The 20,561-nt window shown below is 36.5% G+C and overlaps 5 protein-coding genes and 1 non-coding gene across 9 annotated transcripts in view; 2 read left to right on the forward strand and 4 right to left on the reverse strand.

Moving 5' to 3' along the window:
* The first annotated feature begins 270 nt into the window (after positions 1-270).
* LOC130097181 (uncharacterized) lies at positions 271-3,402 on the forward strand. Its single transcript, XM_056263935.1, has 7 exons — positions 271-320; positions 587-769; positions 890-1,234; positions 1,761-1,949; positions 2,484-2,578; positions 2,714-2,764; positions 2,992-3,402. Exons 1-7 carry the CDS (start codon positions 296-298, stop codon positions 3,400-3,402), a joined length of 1,299 nt encoding a protein of 432 aa, XP_056119910.1. The 5' UTR covers positions 271-295.
* Positions 3,403-8,343: 4,941 nt separating this feature from the next.
* LOC130097182 (uncharacterized) lies at positions 8,344-8,827 on the reverse strand. Its single transcript, XM_056263936.1, has one exon. It carries the CDS (start codon positions 8,825-8,827, stop codon positions 8,351-8,353), a length of 477 nt encoding a protein of 158 aa, XP_056119911.1. The 3' UTR covers positions 8,344-8,350.
* Positions 8,828-11,934: 3,107 nt separating this feature from the next.
* On the reverse strand, positions 11,935-12,463 carry LOC130097126 (polyubiquitin-like). Its single transcript, XM_056263830.1, has one exon. It carries the CDS (start codon positions 12,461-12,463, stop codon positions 11,996-11,998), a length of 468 nt encoding a protein of 155 aa, XP_056119805.1. The 3' UTR covers positions 11,935-11,995.
* A 1,017-nt stretch (positions 12,464-13,480) lies between these two features.
* gatc (glutamyl-tRNA amidotransferase subunit C) lies at positions 13,481-15,755 on the reverse strand. Its single transcript, XM_056263827.1, has 5 exons — positions 15,491-15,755; positions 15,286-15,336; positions 14,182-14,351; positions 13,805-13,908; positions 13,481-13,542 (listed from the first exon to the last, which is right to left on the reverse strand). Exons 1-5 carry the CDS (start codon positions 15,656-15,658, stop codon positions 13,481-13,483), a joined length of 555 nt encoding a protein of 184 aa, XP_056119802.1. The 5' UTR covers positions 15,659-15,755.
* Positions 15,756-15,859: 104 nt separating this feature from the next.
* Positions 15,860-15,932, forward strand: trnak-uuu (transfer RNA lysine (anticodon UUU)). Its single transcript has one exon. It is a non-coding gene; the product is annotated as a tRNA-Lys (tRNA).
* Positions 15,933-19,908: 3,976 nt separating this feature from the next.
* Positions 19,909-20,561, reverse strand: part of sgsm1a (small G protein signaling modulator 1a) — a 45,792-nt gene continuing 45,139 nt past the window's right edge. For all 4 annotated transcript variants that reach the window (XM_056263832.1, XM_056263831.1, XM_056263834.1 and 1 more), the window contains one exon: positions 19,909-20,472. In XM_056263832.1, coding sequence (XP_056119807.1) covers positions 20,384-20,472 — 89 coding nt within the window. In that variant the 3' untranslated portion in view covers positions 19,909-20,383. The remainder of the gene's footprint in view (positions 20,473-20,561) is intronic.

The following is a 20,561-nucleotide window of genomic DNA, read 5'->3' on the forward strand; positions in this document are numbered from 1 at the left end:
TGATTATATTCTAGGAGGAGTAGATCGGAGGATATATCCTTTCCTTTTTTTTTTCTTCATATTCATCTTATTTCTGTGGACGCTTTTATCTAATTGTTATTATCTGGGAGTTAAACTAGGAGTTTGTAGTTTTATTTAATTTTGTATTTAATTTTATTATTTTTGTTTTATTTTTTTATTATTTGTATTTATTTGTTTGATTTCTTTTGGTAGTATTTCTGAGGAGGGTTGTACTGTATTATTTTTTTGTATTGTATTTTGTATTGTTTCTATTGCAGGTTGGAGGAGGACGTTGATGGCTCACAAGAGTGAAAGAGGAGGTGAGTGCCCTAGTTTTTCATTTGTTTATGGTATGTTATGGTATGATGATGGACTAAATTAATGTGCAGAAACTTGTGCGAGATAACCCATTTGATCTGCCAATTTTCACAGCTAAGTGATCACACGTATTTGATTCCTTGCATGTGAAATAAACCTTTCAATTTTGAGTAACTATATAGTAACAATTTGTAATTGACCACTGACATTGAACATTGATTATTATCAAAACATTACTAACTATGTGTTGTCGTCTGAAATATTCCAGCCTCAGGCCGCTCCAGATCCAGGAGAGCTGCTTCCACTCAGACGGCTGGTCTGGAGGTTTGGAGACTCAGTTCTGATGATTTAGCTCCTCTGTCTTCTGAGTTTTCTGGTTCTGTGTTCACAGGTCAGGATCACAGGAAGAGGAAGAGGCAGAGCGGCAGCCACCAGAGCCCAGATGGTGGATGTGCGTCCACTTCTATTATAACAATATACTTATAACAAGTGACCACTGACATTGATTATTTATATTATTTAAAAAAAAACAAAAAAAACCCCAGAGTTTTTGATGTTTGAAATATTCCAGTGTCAGGCCGCTCCAGATCCAGTCAGACGGATTCTTCACCGGTCATCATGTCCACATCATCTTGGTCCCTCTCCGAGGACATTGTAGAGAGGCGGAGAGGCGGAGAGTCGAGTCTTAGCAGCAGAGGGACGTACATCGTTGAGTGGAGGCGGAGTGGCGACGGATCGGACGTTCCAAGTGAACAGGACAGTTGTGGCAACTGGAGTTTGTCCAGGTCTGACAGCCTCCGAGATATGATGTGTCCTCCGCTGCCAGGTCAAGTTCCTGTGGAGCCAACAGTGACTTCCAATGGCCTAACAGCTCAGGGTGTCGTGGAGGCGTCTCCTGCGAACAAGAGCTCAACAGGTGAGATTGAAATAAGAGTGGGGGGTGTGAAGTGTACTGATAGAGATTTAGCTATTTCGTGCATAAGACTGCTTCAAGTTTTTAACAGGTTAAGCTCTAGTCATATTTACCGTTGCTCAGCATAATTTAGCTAAAATGTTCTTTTTGAAATTTTTCAAAAATATCTTAGTTGGGCGTTTGTCTAACATATTTTTCAGAACATTCAAAAGTAACGTTTCCATAATGTTTTGCAAAATTATAAAACAGAATGTTCCCTTAACATTTGCATAACCAAGAAAAAAACTTTTTTTTTGAAACATTGAAAAAAAACCCCTGGATGTTAATACTTAATATTGTGAAATAAGACTCTGGGACATTTATGCAGGCATTAAGCAGAAGCAGGGCCATCGCATAATATTTGCATTACTTGGATTTGTAACATTACAGATAAGAATCGAACAGTAAAATGTGTAATTTTGTCATTGTTTAATTTGAGGTCAGAGATGTTTCTAATAGTTGTCTTTTCAATTGTTTTTCTTCATTTCAGAAAAACCTACAGAATATAGGGAGAGGAAAGGAATTTGTAGTTTCCTCAGGAGCGTGTGGAAGGCTCTGAAACATCATTTCGGCTGCTGTTGTCACAGCAGTGCTGTGGATGTTGTGGAGCCTTTCGTCCCTCCACCAGATCTGGACCCAGAGCCTGATCCAGATCACTCAGCCGTCAAGCCAAATAACGGTAAATCCACAGTCATTATTTCTTGATCATTATTTTAAACAGTATTGTCGTCTTGTTTTCTACTAAAAATATCTTAAGGCTTGTTTTCTGAGAATAATAATATTATTCTCCCCATATTAATGTCATAAAAGGTAACTACAGGGGTTAAGGTTAGGTTTAGGTGAAGGTTCGTACCTAGTTTATTACCCAGTTATTGTAATAACTTTAATAAGTACATAGTATGTACATGGGGAACAGGACTGTGAAATAAAGTGCTACCGGTAACACTTTATTTTAAGGTGACGTAGTTACACGTTAGTACATCTACTTACTATAGTAATAACAGTAAATGATGCATACTTACAAGTAACTGACCCTAAACCAAACCCTAACCGTAACTCTATAGTAAGTAGATGTAGTCAATTAATATTACCCAGTACTTATCTGAGTCAGTACAATGTAAGTACGTCACCTTCAAATAAAGTGTAACCTTTTATTATTAATTCAAAGGATTTAGCAAGCTCATATATCTATAATATTGTTTCTGTTTTTCAGAGTCCTTTGCGTCTCTCTTCAAGGTAGGAAAGATGATTGGATCCGGGGGATTTGGCAGGGTGTACGAGGGAAAACGGAAATTTGAGGGCAAAAAGGTAAATATTACCGAACTGTACAAACATTTTTGCAAAACACATTTGAAACAATTTACAGATGGTTTAATACCTAGTGCGAGGTCAGGTGCCCGAATACTGTTACTGTTAATGAAACATTTTTTGTTTTTTTTGCAGGTTGCCATCAAGCAGATCAGCAAGATTGACAACAATTGTTATCTTGATATTGTAAGTTGTTTAAAACCTGAATGTGTATTTAGTTGTTTAAGTGCTGATTACTGTAGACAATACACCTGTAGGAAGCATTAGCTGTACATGTTATAGACAAATAATAAGCCTAGAAGCACCAAATAACGTTGAGCTGAAAAGGCTCTGCATCTACAGAGGTCAAAGAAAAGTACATTAAAAAATGAGATTTGTACCCAGCTAATCTTCTGTCTGCTACTTTTCTCTAGCCTGGGCATCCCGAACCTCTCGTAACAGAAGTGGCGCTGCTGCTAATGATGAGGCAAGAACCCAGAAGCCCCTACGTCATACAGCTGTACGAGTGGTTTGAACACCCTCGAAAATTCACTCTCGTCATGGAGTACCCCGAACCTTGCGAGAGCTTGCTGGACTTCATCATTCGTAACCCTGAACTGAATGAACCAACGGCACGGATCATCATGAGACAGGCTGTGCTGGCGGTACAACACTGCATCGAACATGGCGTTTTTCATAATGACGTTCATGCGGAAAACTTCCTGATGAAGAAAAACACGTTAGAGCTCAAGCTGATAGACTTTGGCTGCGGTCAGCTACTTAGTAGTGACGGCTACGAGAGCAGAATATACCTTGGTGAGCATTTTGGCAGTGTGGAAACCTGAATGTATAGTGACTTACTGATTATTTGACACTTTGAAACGAAAAAAGCTCAACAACGCGCGAATGTCTTGCTTACAGGATTAATGGCTTACCGCCCACCTGAAGTCTTCACAGATACGAGATTCCACGCCGTCCCAACAAATGTCTGGGCTCTAGGAGTGTTGTTATATGAGATGGTGAACGCATGTTCTCCTTTTGGCAATAGAATGGAAATCACACAAGCCAAAGTTACATTTAGGAACTCCAACTTATCCAAAGGTGAGTGAATAATATTGATATCTTTGATAAACGCACACATAAAGCACAGAAACAGTTAAAAGGGTGAAGTACTCTATGTACGATTTCTTTGAACCAGTAAGAGTTGCGTTTGTGATGTTTGAGTTGGGAGAAGGCGTGAAGCATGCAAGGTCTTTTGAAAATATGCTCCTTTTGAGGCAGAAACTGCATACTTCACCTTTAAAGTAAAGATAAAGAACATGTTACCTTACATTAATCATGTTTAGATGCCAAGTCACATGCTCATGACTAACCAGCTCTCTTCTTATTAATATTGGTACAGAATGCAGTGATCTGATTAGTCAGTGCCTTACAAAGGATCCAACTAAACGGCCGACGTTAGAGCAGATGTTACAACATAAATGGATTAGAAAATGATCTTCTTGTAGATTGGAGAAGTTCAGGAGATTCACTCGATCAGTGATTTCAGGTGTGAGGAAGTGTAACAGAGTAGGATTATTATCATTTGTTGTTATCATTTATCTATTTTCAAATTTGTGGAGTGAACAGAGTTCATTTTAATGTTGTTGTCATAGTCTAGTCACCTTCATTTATAGCGCTTTATACAGTACAGATTGTTTCAAAGCAGCTTCATGATATTAAACAGGAAAATAACAGAATCAGTCATGCAAACAGAATTCAGTTCTGCTGTAAAAACATTTATGAGTTGACATGTTCATATAATCTTTGTATTGGATAGGAAATAACATACTTGCTGTCCTTGGTGGAGGGCTTGAGCTCGTGACGTGACCCAAAGCCCGAAATCCAACTTCAACTCGACAGGGAACTCAAGCCGCCACACCAGAGAGCTCAGAGCCTGGCAACACGGGGGATCTTTCGGACAGTAAATCAATCAAGGACAATTTGGGATCCTAAAGTTAAGCCAAGGGGCCTCTTAGGTGGTCATTTGAACACACAAAGTATTGTATAATAAAGCACTTTATTATATCAAAAAGTGATCAAATTCATCATCTTTTACTGGACTCTAATTTAGATTTTCTTTGTTTATCTGAGACATGGCTTCATGTAAACTCCCCGTCAGCAGCATTAGAAGCACCTGCTTTTAAACTGTATAAGAAAGATAGAGTTGGTTCTAAGGGGGGGTGGAGTTATGATCTATGTGAAAACTGGTTTCCAGTCTAATGAAATCGCTTGGTCAAATTGTATGGGTTTGGAATGCATTGGTCTGAATCTTATTCTATCACCACAAAGGTCATTTGTATTAATTGTAATTTATCGTCTTCCCTCTTCAAATAGTAGTTTTTATTGAAATGTGAAACTTTTTTAAAAAAATTTTTTTTTACATTAGTATATCTAGCTAATACAATGGAATAAAGCATTAACTTTAAAAGCAGTCAATGAATTAGACATTTTTTGAACATTACATCTCTTAAACCATCCAGAGCAAAGGATATATTTGGTATGGATGTAGTAATGCTTAAAGAGCTCAGTGAGTCACTAGTTAAAACTATCACCAAAATGATCAACTGTTCACTTGGAAGTCATCATCTGCTGTAGTGCCTATATCTAAAAGTGGAGATTCTCATGCTGTTAGTAATTGCAGACCTATTAGTGTTTTACCAATTGTCTCAAAGGTTGCAGAGAAATGAATGGCTGTGCAAATCACTGATTATCTAAATACTAGTTCATTTCATACTAGTTCATCCAATGCAATTTGGCTTCAGAGCAAACTTCGACTAAAAAGTTAAGTCACAAAGGTGGGTTTTCGGGCGGTGTTTCTTGACCTCACAAAGACTTTTGACACTGTAAACCACAGAAGTCTTATGTCTAAATTATTAGCGACCACTACTCTAAAACCATTGGACTCTCTATATAAAGAATCACAAAAATTCTTGATCATTTTCATCATTGCTCGATACTAAAAAAATTCAATTTGCTAAATTGGGATAATCTGATGTAGATGTTTGTCTTATGTTTAAGACTACATAGCCTGTCTCTCCTGTTAAAACTGTTAACATTAGAACAACTGCACATCGGTCCACAAGGGCTGGAGAAAGAGGGGACTATTATTCCTCTCAGAAAAGTCAATTTAGTCGGTCTGTATTTTCAGTAAAATCCCAGGCAAAGGCAAGCACTGTTTTAGAACTTTTGCCAGATTTAGCCACCGAATTTAAACTTCTTTGTGTCAACGACATTTAGCCTACCTGTCAATTAAGCTAAGTGAGTTCTGCATCTGTTTTCAAGCGCTCTCAGCTTCCTCCAGCGAGGAAAAAGCTTTACCGATGTCTTGCTGGGTTTTTTTGTGTGTGTATTCTTATTTCTTTTAGGACATTTGGCTATGTTTACGGTAGTTGACAGATAATAATTTAATAACTTCTATTGAGCTCTCGGCTTCCGGTTTCGCATATGAACGTGACTGCCCTGAAATGATTGACAGACAGGAAGCCTGTTTTAATTTTAATATATTTTGTGGTGGAAACAAGGTTCCATACTATTAATACCACTTCGACATAAAGGCAATCTCACGGGATGCGGAAAGCACAATCTCTAGGCCTATATAAATATTACGCCACACACGACTCTCTGGAGAAGGGTATTCCTGCACAACCGGAGGCTGCAGTTTCAGGACCCCAGTTCTAGGACCCCAGTTTCAGGACCCTAGTTTTCTGTTTCAGCGCTACCTACCGAACTGGATCACCAAAAAACACTAATTTAACCCCTTTCGCGGCAAAGATCACAGACGGCCCCAGATTATTGTTGTTCAAAATTCATTATTCGTTAAAACATCACACTCTTACTTATTTGATCTGGACAAACTGAGCATCATTAGAAAGATTTAAGACTCCAGCTTCGATAGTTGACCACTGTTATAAAACTGGTTTGCAGTAACATTAGTTTCTTAATTTATGACAGGAGAGCAAAATTGTAAAGTTCATTATTTTGAATAGAAATCATCACTCATAAAGTGTTTCCCCTACCATTGTTTTGGGGGGGCGGCCCGCCGGAATTTCACGGAATATGTAAATTTGAGGAAAAAATAGAAAGCAGTTCAGTACACTTGAAATCAAATCGCGATGTAGACTAGTGTGTGTGAATATTAAAACACAAAGACTATTTAAATCCGAATCCTGCATGTTCTTTGTGAATGAATGGTGCCGCCGACGCGCAGTTTCATTTACCACACACACACACACTGAAGCACGTGTGGCGCTTGCGCTGTTTTTTGGCCTATATGAAGACACAAATGCATGAACTTCCTCTCAGGCTCTAGATCCACTCTGAAAGTCGGGAAAGTCACTTCGTGATCATTTCACCGCTTCATTTGAGAAAAACTATCATCATGGCATAAACACACAGAAACTCAAAAGGTACTTCACGGCAACCCGTCAAAATAAAAGTTCGGTTTAACTTGACAGAAATTTATTACTGTTGTACTGTACATTAGAATTTAGATATGTCCCAATGTAATAATACACTAACACTAATCCAAATAAATTATCATCAAAACTGACATTTTTAAGGAATAATCCATGTTTTAATTTTAACAGTGAAGCTCATTGTGCAGCAAGTTATTTGACAAAAAGTTTATTTAATTTCATATGATTAAAATTGATGATAAATGATACAATTTGTGTTTTATGTCTTCATTTTATTACCAGAAAAAACACAACACAGAATTAGTGTGACATTTTTTTCATATATATATATATAAAAAAAAAGTATTGTTTAATGATTCATAATACGTTATTTCAATTAATTAGACATGCTTTTTGATTGCAAAAAAAAAATTACACCACGTATCAGTAACACGCCCGCTCCCCAACACTAGCAGTTTCCATTTATGGAGTCAGATGAAATAACGAGAAAATACATATGAGAAAATGTATTTCATTTAATCAAATTACTTTGCCACGCGGAAACACAGTAACACGCAGAGACCTTCACGCTTCACCCGCTGATCGAATGCCTCCATTGGATCAATTGAGCCGGGCCTTACACTAGCCGCTCCGAAAATTGCCTACCCTACCTTTAATACCTGACACAGAAGGGACACTGTGACACTCCATAAAAAAAATCTTTTTATTTTTACAGAGTTTTGGTCTAAGGACAGGAAATGATAATCTAGTCATATTTTTTTTAAATAAAAAGAAAATTAATGAAGGTGCATTTGATCAGCTCCTATTCATTTCAAAATGGAAATACTAGACTACTGTATTAATACAATTACTATATTTTACATCTAGTGATCCATAATATGAAAATGTTTGTTTGAAATTATTAGAAGTAGCCTACTGCTGTTTTGTGTTTTCCAGTTACCCCATAGGCTACTAAGTCAATAAAACATGCACAATGCACAGGACTGGTATTTACATTTTATTTACAATATATACATATAATGCATAACATTCATAAAACAACATAGAGTAGGCTAGGCTATAGGCCAGCACATATGGCCTTAAACAATGATTATTCTTATTCCATATTTTATCAATTTATTCAATCACATAAATCCTTTAAATCCTAATTTAAACTAAATATTTTAACTAAATAGGCCTATAGCCTACATTTATATAGGCTATATTATAGATAATCTTATAGAGAGCGACTAAAAAGTGTCTTTCAGTAGGATTTTTATATTTTGGCATGTTTCATTTTTAGTCATTAATAAATAGTTGGATCAGTAATTAATCCTGGTCGCACGGATCTCCTTCATTATCCTCCTCGGAGACGGAGAACCATGTGAATGGTGCTTCTAGATGTGATGTCGTAGTCTTGCAGCCTCTTTCCAGCCTCCAGTTGTTTACCGTTGTAAACCAGTCGATACTGATCCTTGGGGACACTCTCTTTGCGGGAGATCTTAGTCTGGAGCTGATCTACGGTCTCATTGGCATCAACATCATAGGTTTTGGGCTGGCCCTCATCGTTCTTGACGAACACTTGGAAAGGTCCAGGGTTCGTGATGAGCAGCATCACCACTGAGCCTGAGTGCAACCCGTAACTGCTGAGGCTTCTGGAATCATCATCAAGGTTGATACGGTGACCGTTGTCGATAGAAAGCTTCTGTTTGTGACGAGGTTCACTGAAGTGTTGAGAAATGAGCTGCTTGAGTTCACCAACTGTGGCATCACCGCTCACTACCAGCCGGTTTACATCTCCGTTCAACAGTTTTACTGTCAGTTGAAGTTCCATTGTCTGTCACGAAGAGATTAATATAAAAGCATTAGAACTACTACAACATCATCATATACTTAAAAAAAAAAAAAAAAAAAAAAAAATTAGCGTAAAAATTAAACAGCAATAGGCTATTTGTAGGCAATATACCACTTACCGAGCTGGGTTGTGCAAGGCTGCTACGGCTTTGGCTGAATTGCTTTCTTGAATAAGTCTGTAAGTCACAACGAAATCAAACAATGTGTCTCTGGTCACATTGAGCCGACGCTTGAATATTTATACAAAGCATCAACTCATGCTCCGCCTTGTTTCGTTTCCGAAAACTTACTCAGTCACTTTCTGTTTCCATTCTCTGCCTAATTGCTGATTAAAGTCCCGAGAAATCATTGATCAACACGATGTTCAGCGCAAATAAACAATAGCTATAGCATAGGCTATAAAAAACACATTCTTATTCCGAAAAATGATTAACCTAAAAAAGTCGCGTTTGCTTTAACCAACATTATTTGGGTCCTAAGAAGTTTCTGGAAAGGTTAGGTTTATAGTTATAAAAAAATAAAAATAAAAAAAACATTAGCCTAGACAACGTTGTTGGCTATAGCATATTGGTTCTTTTCAGGTTATAACAAAACTACATGCAACCTCAGCATTAGACCTATGAAAACTCAGGAACGTTCTGTGTTTGCTGCATGGGTATAGTTTAATGTGATCTACATTAACAAGCGCATTGTTTTTCAACATAGGTTTTTCATAAGCCTAAAAAAATATTATAAAAATAAAATAAAGACTGTCGTCTACTTGAGTTTCATTTAGACATAACAGGACAACAGATCATTGGAATGATAAAGGCATTCCACATGATCACATGATTGGGGGAAATCCAGGTAAGTGGAGCACGTCATACAGCATGCGAAACACCTGGTGCACAATAGGCCCAGGTGACAATCTTGTTTACAGTATGTGCATAACAGTCTATTTATAGTGCAGTTTTGTGTTTATTTCCTGGGATAAGCTTTTCTCTAAATGCTTTTGATGTCAAAACAGCTACATGACAAAACAAAAGTGTTAAAGTTTATTTATAAATTATTTTGGTTGGATTATTCCATTTGTAGAGGTTTGACATTGAAATTTCCATGATTTTAGAAGTGTTTTCATTAAAGGCAGTGTAGCCAGTTTGTTCCAGATTTTTTTTTTTATGCTGGTTGAAGTCTCTTCACATCCTGATAGCAATCGCTAAGTTAAGTGGTCTAAATGTATATCGTCTGTGAACGGTGTAGGATCATAAAATGTTCGTCCAGTCATTGCAGTCTGAACCTGCCTGTAAACGTATGTATTTTCATAACACACACCCTGTGCAGACATCACACGTCATCAGCGCATTTCATGCAAAGCAGAGTTAGACAGACGTCAGTCAGAGGGCCGTAAACAAACAGCAGCCACCTTTTACAGTTCCTTCTGCACCAAAACAATGAGCTTATGCTGCATTCTCGCCATTAATACTGTAATTTGGAAGAGATGGAAACCCATGACGCGTGTCAATGGCAACACTATCAATGTCGTAATGAATCTGCAGCAGTCAAGTGATACAGGTCAGTGCTCTTTAAGTGGTTCATGTTCATTATTACTCTAATGTTATGTGCTTTAAAAGAAAATTATTTGCAATGCTGTTTTTCTTACATTTATGCAAATAGGTTTAACTCTATATGAAGTGTTGAGTTATGGTCTGAGGACAGAGATGGGAAGCAAGTGATAATCTAGTCATAATTTTGATCAAATAAAAAGAAAATGAATGTACATTTGTGATCAGCTCCTATTCATTTTCAAAATGGAAATACATAGACTACAGTATTAATACAATAGCCTATATTTTACATCAGTGATCCATAATATGAAACTGATTAGTAGTACTGCTGTTTTGTATATAAATAAAAGTCAAGTCACCTTTATTTATATAGCGCTTTTTACAATACAGTTTCAAAGCAGCTTCACAGTGATAACAGGAAAATAATGCAATAAAAGTCGATATCGTAAGTTGATAAAACATGAACACTGCACAGGACTGGTATTTAACATTTTATTTACAACATAAAAATATAATGCATTATACCATGGTCTGGGTGAATACTCGATTCTGATTGGCTGCAGGGTGTCCGTTAAAAAGTGATAGAGGACACCTAGTAAAGGAGTTCTGGTGAAACTGCCTGTTTACCGTTCGAAATTAATAAATAAATGCGCTGCCTACAACAGCTGTGAGTAACCATAGCAACAGGCAGTCAACGTATCCGTTGACAATTTGCTCTATCAAAACAAACATCTAACGTTAGTTAGATATTACATAGCCTACTAATACAACAATGAGCGACTTCGTTATTTCATCTTCAGTCTCTCACGGACTGACGGAGCCCAGTAAGCCCGCAGACTGACTGCTCTCGCATCGATGACCTGTCACCGACATTTTTTTGACGGCTCTCCAGTCCAGCATCGGAGAGTCGACCTACAGCGGTGCTTCGGAGGCTGTGGTTAGTGTAGACTAGTGTAACACATAGTATTTTATGTGTAATAAAAAAATAACTATGCCTACCTTTGTGTTTCATGAAAAAAAAAAAAGCATTTTTGAACCTGAAGGCGGGTTCTACAAGCTGAGCGGACTATATATCTCAAGTTGCTAAATAAATCGTCAGGCAAGTTATTATTTGAAAAAACTAGATTTAGCCTAATTAAAATATAAACTAATGTTTTAAAAATGTTTTATTTGGCAAGTGACCATGGTATAAGCGGGTTAATGCCCTTCGAGGTGTCCGTTGTAAGGTTTTAATGGACGACGGCGAGGTGTAAACCGGCCGACGCGCAGCACACCTCGTCGGGCATTAACCCTTACTTAACATTCATAACAACAAAGTTAAGGCCAGCACATTTGACCTTAAACTGGAACAGTATGATAAAGGATTATTCTTATTCCACATTTTACCAATTTATTCAATTACATAAATAAATTAAATCACAATTTAAACTAAATATTCTAATATCAGACATGTTAGGCATTAGTACATTTTATAGGCTGTAGATAATCTTATCTAGAGAGTGACTAAAAAGTGTCTTTCAGTAAGACTTCTATGTTTTGGCAGTCTTTAATCATTAATAAATAGTTGGATCAGTAATGAATCCTGGTCATGCGGATCTCCTTCATTAACCTCCTCGGAGACGGAGAGTCATGTAAATAGTGCTTCCAGATGTGATGTCATAGTCTTGCAGCCTCTTTCCAGCCTCCAGTTGTTTACCGTTGTAAATCAGTCTCTGCTGATCAATGGGGACACTCTCTTTGCGGAAGATCTTATTCTGGAGCTGATCTACGGTCTCATTGACATCAACTTCATACTTATGAATCTGGCCCTTCTCGTTCTTGACGAACACCTCATCAGGTGTGATGAGCAGCATCACCACTGTGTCTGAGTGCAACCCGTAACTGCTGAGGCTTCTGGAATCATCATCAAGGTAGATACGGTGACCGTTATTTATAGAAAGCTTCTGTTTGTCAGGAGGTTCATTGAAGTCTTTAGAAATGAGTTCCTTGAGTTCACCAACTGTGGCATCACCGCTCACCTTCAGCGGCTTCAAGTTCACATCTCCGTTCATCAGTTTTACTGTCAGTTCCATTGTCTGTCAGGAAGAGATGAAATATAAAAACATTAGAACTACTACAACATCATACACTTATTTAAACCAGGAGATTAGCGTTATTATGAATGTGCAATATTTTCATAAATAAGCTATGCAACTTACCGAGCTGGGTTGTGCAAATAGGTTGTTGAATAAGGCTTTTCGCTGAATAGTCAGGTAAATTACACCGGATAATGTGTCTCTGGTCAGTGAGCAGAGGCATGCCATGAATATATATTATCAACTCAAGCCCCGCCTCAAAGTAATGTTTCGTTTCTGAAAACTTAATCAGTCCCTTTCTGTTTCCATTCTCAACTAATCACTGACGTATCGACAGGACGTTCAGCGCAGCTTTCTGAATAATCAACAATAGCTACATTCTTGTTCAGTGACATCAAAAGTAAATCAAATAGATGTAGAAATTCTTTTATACCTGGTGCAATTAGGTTTTTAAATGATTTATTGTAATTTGTGTTGTGTTGTTATATGTGTATACTGCTGTCTACACAAAGAATTGCCTTTGAGGACAATAAAGTTAAAAAGTTAAATCAAATGCTGAAACTTTCATTACATACTTTTCATAATATATATACCTAAAAAAAGTACCTTTGTCATTTATATAGGCTCTAGAGTAGACAGACATTAAAAGTAGCTCAACATCAGGGATCTTTGGAATGACGGAATTCCCCACAATCACGTGATGTAAAGGCAGATAAGGCAAACCAAACTCAACATTCTCTGTTCTGTCTAATAGTTTTATTGCATTGACATTGTTGTTAATCAAATTATGATTATTTGATAATATCTGTAATATGTCCTTCTTGTTGGTTCCTTGGTTTATTTAAATAATTTCTATTTGTGTTCGTATTGTGTTTTGTTCTATCTCTATAAAGGGAATGTTAATAATTTCCATAAAACTAGTTTGGAACATTACCACACTCCAGATACAGCACAATTGATATACTAAATAAATATTTATTATAACGCAAAGTCAGAGCCAGTGTTACATTTCAGTCAGAATTCAGAGTGTTTAAGCATAGCAGATCTCTCTTCTCTCTTTGGTAGTGGGATGTTTCCTACAATAAACAACAAAGATTTATTATTTATGAGAAGTACACAGAATCAGTTACTTAGAATTTCTTTTTTTTCTTTTTCTTTTTCTTGTTACAAAGCAATAAAGTTAACCAAGACACCTTTGTTCTAATCAGATGGACACAGACACAGTGAATCAAAGCTCAGGATTATAAAAGTTTTTTCCATATCTGGTTAATACATTAAATTATACAAAACTAAATACTAAATGTTAGAATAGCTTGTCTTTTTTTTTTTTTTTTTTACCTGGAGGTGCAACAAAGTACTCCTCTACTGTGTTTTTGGCCAGCTGGAGGAGCTCCTCAGCACATTCACCCTCCGTTACAGTATCTGCTCTCAAACACAAGTCTCTGTACACAACATGAAGTACAAAGGAAAAGTTTAGCTTCTATAAAATGGTGACATGTTGACACTGTACTATGAGCAAACATACTTGGAGTGGTTGGGCAGATCAGGGCTGAGTAACCATAATTTTGCATTGAAATATTGAACAATATTATCAGAAAACCAATGAAAACACCATAAAAAAAGGACTTGTGTTATTTCACCCGTCAAAACTGACTGGAAGTCGTATCGGGAACAACTAGTAAACTGTTATGAATTGATCTGAGCTTCTTGAATACCTGTCCTCTAGAACTGAATCCATTGGATCTACACCATCAGTATTGATGACATGAAGTTGATCAGCAAATCGAATGGCTTTCTCCAGACAGTCCACCCCTTCTTTACTGTCGAAGTCAACAAGGGCTAATCTCTCCAACTTGTCCACTAGGTCTGGTGAGACTCTTGTTGCCTGCAAAGAAAAGTTAAACATGGTTACTTATATTAGGAAAAATAAACTATATTCTCAGTAAAATTAAGAAAATACTTCAAATGCAATGGATTATTTTTATTACTAATAAGGCAAATTTGGGATACTGTAAATGCTCTCATAATTAAGAAATAATATTCTTACTATATTAATACGTTTTTGTTTTGCCTATTTCGGCTAAGTACATTTACCATTTAATATATCATAAGAACTGAACATTTTTCATTTTTAGCCATATGTTACAGATCATATATGTGAAATATTGTAATGTACCTGATCAACCACAGGTTTTAGACCCAGGCCTGGTTTCACAGACAGGGCTTAGTTTAAGCCAGGATTAGGCCTTCGATCAATTAGGACATTTAAGTTACTGATGTGCATCTTGAGACAAAACAATGGCACTGACATATTCTAAGATATGTCAGTACAAATTGCTTTCAGTAAAAACAGCTCAAACATTCATTTTAGTCTGCTGGGACTATCTTAAGTCTTGTCTGTGAAACTGGGGGCCAATGTACTGGTTTGATCATATGATTATTATTTCATTGTTACAACATGTAACATACAACATATTACTAGGTACTGAGAACAATAACAATAATATAAGATCAATGACAATAATAATCTCTTTTTTTTCCTGTATAAAAACTATGGTTTAGATATGACGTTGAGTGCTGCTCAGATTCTGAACTGGTATTCTGCTGCCCTCTACTGTGAAGTTCAAGAAACGTTGTACAGAATACGTCAAAGTATGACAATGCTACATTTTTGCTTAGTTTGTAGGAGAAATATTTGGTCATGTGGCAAAAATTGACGGGGTTGCACATCTTACCACACTGCCCTCTAGCCTAATGTGTAACTTACAGAAAAACACACAAGTTGCAGAATAAAACGTGTGTGCAAAAAGAGGCATTACGGGTGGAAGTTGATTTTCATCTATGGGCTCCCATGAGGGTATCTGAGGAACCTGAAGATTAGAACAGGGTGCGAAATGTTTATAAGCATTGCATAAGTTACTATGTTCAAATTAGCAAATATTTGTTAACGTATCGATGGGTTCATTTATATATTAAACATTTATTCATCCTAACACAACGGTCTACAAATGAATCACATTTTACCTTGGAATCACTGGCAGAGTTACTTGATTCCCGTTTTAATGTCAATCGGGACCGGGACGGTCTGCTGGCCGATACAGTGGCACTTAGAGCGGACAGCTTCAATGCTCCACACCGAGGATGCGCAGGCCGCAGCGCGCTTGAAGCTCGTGCCGCACATTTACAGAACATGTTTAAATCACGTTCCTAAAACTGTCACGTTGCTATGTGAAGTCCGTTAAAACGCGATTATATGTATGTTTGTATTGCTAAGGAACCCTAACTACAGACATCCTCCCCCTAAAAAAAAAATCAACTACATTTCCGGAGGTTGTCGTTTTCGAAGTCCATGACGTATGTTTTGAGAGGAAATGTGTTTTCACGTCTGTAAGAGCCCGGATAGCTCAGTCGGTAGAGCATCAGACTTTTAATCTGAGGGTCCAGGGTTCAAGTCCCTGTTCGGGCGAATGATTTTTAATTTTGCCATTTCAAAAAAAGCAAGAACACACAGTTCAAGGGTAAAGATGTTTATGAATGGATGACCAATATATTGTATTATATTTGTCGAGAATTATGGGAGCTTGTTTCCACCACTGAAAAAATAAATCACGCAATTTTCAGACTTTTTTCCCCTCGCAATTTCTAGTTTATGTCTGGCAATTCTGACTTTATCGCAATTGTAAGAAAAAGTCAGAATTGTGTGATAAAAAGTAGCATTTATCTTTTAAATAGTTTTATTCCGTGGTCATAATCATAATTATAAACGTTTGTTCATTTAAAAAACAGATTATAGGCACACATAATAAATCTATATTTTTTATATTAAAATAAATCAAATTCTAATAACAATTTTATTAACAAAAAATATCACACACATACGTCATTATCTTTGTGGGGACTCTCCATAGACGTAATGGTTTTTATTCTGTACCAACTGTATATTCTATACCCTTACACTAACCCTACCACCAAAACCTACCAAACACAGAAAAATTTCAGCATTTTTACATTTTCAAATGTATGATTTATAAGCTGACACAAGTCCCCATGAGTCGGTGTGCATTCAGGTTGAAGTCCCCACCGGGGTAGATCAACATGTACACATACACAAACACACACTACAGAAGCAGAAATATGACGATTAGATTTGTTGGAAAAATAAGAACAATTCCATTTTATTTTATTTTTTAAACAAGAACATTTACCATTTAATATATATATTTAGAATGTAACACTTTGTAGTAATTGACCACAGTGTAGCAAGAACATTCACATAAAAAAACAGACAAAATGCATACATTCAGATTTAAATCAATGTATAACAACAAATTATATATTACATTTTACTCCTTTTAGAATATATTTTGCACATGAAGAAATCAACAAGATGCAATGCAGGACAATGATTAACACCTGCTCATATTAGATCACAAATTATGTAGAGTAGATGCTAATTCATAGTGTTCAGGTAGTCTGAAATACACTTTTGATTCTGATTTGCTTCTTGCCTAAATAGTCATTTTTAGCGTTACGTTACAGATCATATATGTAAAAAATAGCCTATATACTTATGATTTGATACACATTCTGATTGCACCTCATTGTGGATATACCCGATTAACCACAGCTTTCAGACCCGTAGCTGTACTGGTTTGATCACAGAATCAATACTTCATTGTGTTTACAAGATTTTATAACTATAAAGATAAGATAAGTTAAGCTGTATAAGAAAAGCTATAACAGAGGATAGTGTGTTTGGAGGAGGATGAAGAAGCAACAATGTACATTTTATAACAATCAATTCCAAAAATGAAAAAATAAATAAGAGCACTGATGATATTAATTTCTTTGTGTGGATATTAGTGTCCATTCTGAAAACCATGTAGCCAACGACAGCAAAGTTAATAATATAGATTCTCTCTATATAATAAATATAGCATGTATTTGTCTGTACAGTCCACAAATAACAAGAATACATTAAGCAGACAAGGCCTTGTGGTAGTGATTGTGAGTTGTCCTGGTCCACACACACACACACACAAAATGGAAGCCCATTTTTGCCATGTAAGAAAAAAAAAATGCTTTTGAAAATCACAATTATGACAAAGTAATGAAATAGCTTGTTTTCATATGACGTCACGCCACTGCGTTGCCATGGCGCGAAATGCAAATGGAGGGCAGGAAGTGATTTGCTGTATTTAGAAAGCACTATAACAAACTCAAAATGCCTATGTTTTGCGTCGTTTATGGTTACTTAAATCGATCAAACCACGAGGAGTTTTTATCGTGTACCAAAAGTTGTTGTTCATAAAGGGGGAAAATGCAAGAAATTGACCGAAAAACTCCGGAAAAACGGCTTGCAAACCTACGTCTGCGGTCGGGAGGAGCCGAATGGGAAAATGCCCGTTTGTGCAGTGATCACTTCGTCAATGGTGAGTTAATACAACTTAAGTGGCTATGTTTGTGTAACGTGTAACATTTACGAACTTTGTAAAGTCAAAGTATGTCTGTAAGACGAGGTAGTTGCTGATATCTACCGCCTCGATGGCAGGAAAATCTTTCAATTCAGTTGAAAATCGCTCCTCTTCATAACGTAAGGATCACGTCCAACATATGTTTGATTTTTTGTTTATATCTTTCTCTTGTAATAGCGTGTAAAGTAGTACAGTACGGACTTTCCTCCATCTCGTCCATTGCGCTCTTCACTCCCCTGCCCTCCATCTGAATTTCGCGCGTCATCATAATCACGTGACTGAAACCCAGCTATTGACAAACTAAATTGAGATTATGAGGCGGAAAGTCTTAATTATGATGTTGAATCACATAATTATGACTATGTAATAACTGACTTTTAAAGTCATAAGTATGATTTACTAAAGCACGATTTGTTTTTTCTTAGGTGGTGGAAATGGGCTTCCACAGACAAACATCAAATCTGAAAAATAAATCCTAATGTCAGGTTTTCATAAGGTGACTGACACCAACGCACTGAAACACAAGACTGACTCAAACATTACATAAACCGAATGAAAAACACAAATCATTGACCAGTTCCATAACACAAAGAGAAGGAATACACTAACTATTAACGGACATGTTTTTTTTGTTTTGTTTCTGTACTAAATCTAATACCTAGAGGCATTCCTTGGTATTGTCCAATAATATACTGTGTGACACAACAACCTGATCTGATTTAGTGAAACAACTCACAGTAAAGACACTGACTTGGAAATAAGCAGGTTACAGAAACGCATGCGAAAGGTCAGCCGACTGAAAGCACAGCGCCCCCTACTGCTACATTTGTACACAGGAAAATCTGGAAAACCTATTAAAAGTGGCACATCAGAATACAGAACAATAATTAAGTGTGCAGGTCATACAGGAGCATTAAGAGGGCGGTCACGCTGGATTTTAAGCATGCGGAATGATCCTGAATTATTTCAGATGCCACAACAAATATCTGAATATATCATTCTTATAGAAGACCCATTTTAATAAATAATAAATAACATTTAAATATACTATCTACTCTATAAATATCTATTACAGTTTCCCACGGCATTACAAACAAAGCAGCTTATCTTTTTCATTTCAGCGAAGGATGAATTTTTATGAATGTACACTACCGTTCAATTTTTTATAAAAGAAATGAAATGAAAACTGATCAAATGTGACAGAAATCTTTTGTAACTTTTTAAACGTCTTTACTATTTCAAATAAATGCTGTTCTTTTGAACTTTCTGTTCATTAAAAAGAATCCTAAAAAAAAACACGTTTTACACAAAAATATTAAGCAAAATCTGCATATTAGAATCATTTCTGAAGGATCATGTGACACTGAAGATTGGAATCATGGCTACTAAAAAAAATCAGCTTTGAATCACAGGATTAAATTACATTTTAAAATATATTTAAATAGAAAACAAGTATTTTGTTTCACAATATTACAGTTTCTACTGTATTTTTTATCAAATAAATGCAGCTTTGGTATAAGCATGAGTCTTCTTAAAAAAAAAAAAAAATTATTCAGAGAGACCCCAAACCTTTGAACGACAGTTTGTGTGCATCCGCTTTGTCACTTTCACATGCGCAAAAAAGGAAGTGAATGGATCACGGCATCTAGTGTGACCGCCCTCTTATCAGTAAAATGCACCCAACCTGAACTTCTATTGCTCCGTTTCAAAACCTAGTGAGCTGCCTACTTAGGCAGCATTTTAAGGCATCGTAAGCACATCTCTGCAACATTATGCTGCCTTCTAAGATACGTTCTTTTGGTCAAATTCTAAGGCAGCATCGCATGCATGGAGAAGGCAATCCCAGAATGCACTGCAACAATACAGTAAAAAGAAAACGGTGGACAATACATGTGGACAATTATAAATACTTATTTCCACTTAAAAGTATCAATAAAAAGTAAAATTTGATTAAAACTGACTATTTTACCCAGTATTTTTGTGCGCTATGTGTAGTTAGCTTAGCATCATACAACACCAAATTCTATTGGAATCAAGTCACTTATGAGATTCAATTTCAGTTTATGTAGGCAGTAGACAGCAAGGCAGCACACTAGGTTGTGGAATAGAGCTCACGAGTCACCAGTGACTGGTAATCCTGTCTGCATTGTAGACATGAGAAAAAATTCATATGTCATACAGTGAATGACCACTCATTAGCAGCATCTACTTATGAAATTTGATGTATTATGATGTTCAGTAAAACCTGATTAAAGAGCCAGATGACTCCAATTAAAAAATTGCACACTGACTGATTTCAGGTAGATCAAGATGTTTGGCATTAGAAATGTTATGCTAAACTTGAAGCTCATTAAGCTTTGGCCGAATGTTCCCTGTTGTTTAGTAGCAAGGGCTGATGGGATACATTGTGAACATGAGATGGTTTCCACGAGAGGTTTCAGAATTACTTGTTTTCTATAAGTGTCTGCACTTTGCACACCAGGTCTCTAGCTAGAGTCAGAATCTGCTTGATATTGTGGTGCTCAGCCATTTCTGAAAAAAAGAGACAATATTAAGGGATATGAGGTTGCAATAATTCAAATTATTTTATAACATCTATATTATTCAGTTTGTTACATGTG

This window comes from Rhinichthys klamathensis, unplaced genomic scaffold (assembly GCF_029890125.1).
Source record: "Rhinichthys klamathensis goyatoka isolate OS25496 unplaced genomic scaffold, OSU_Roscu_1.1 h1tg000210l_1, whole genome shotgun sequence".
Classification (NCBI taxonomy): Eukaryota; Metazoa; Chordata; class Actinopteri; order Cypriniformes; family Leuciscidae; genus Rhinichthys; species Rhinichthys klamathensis.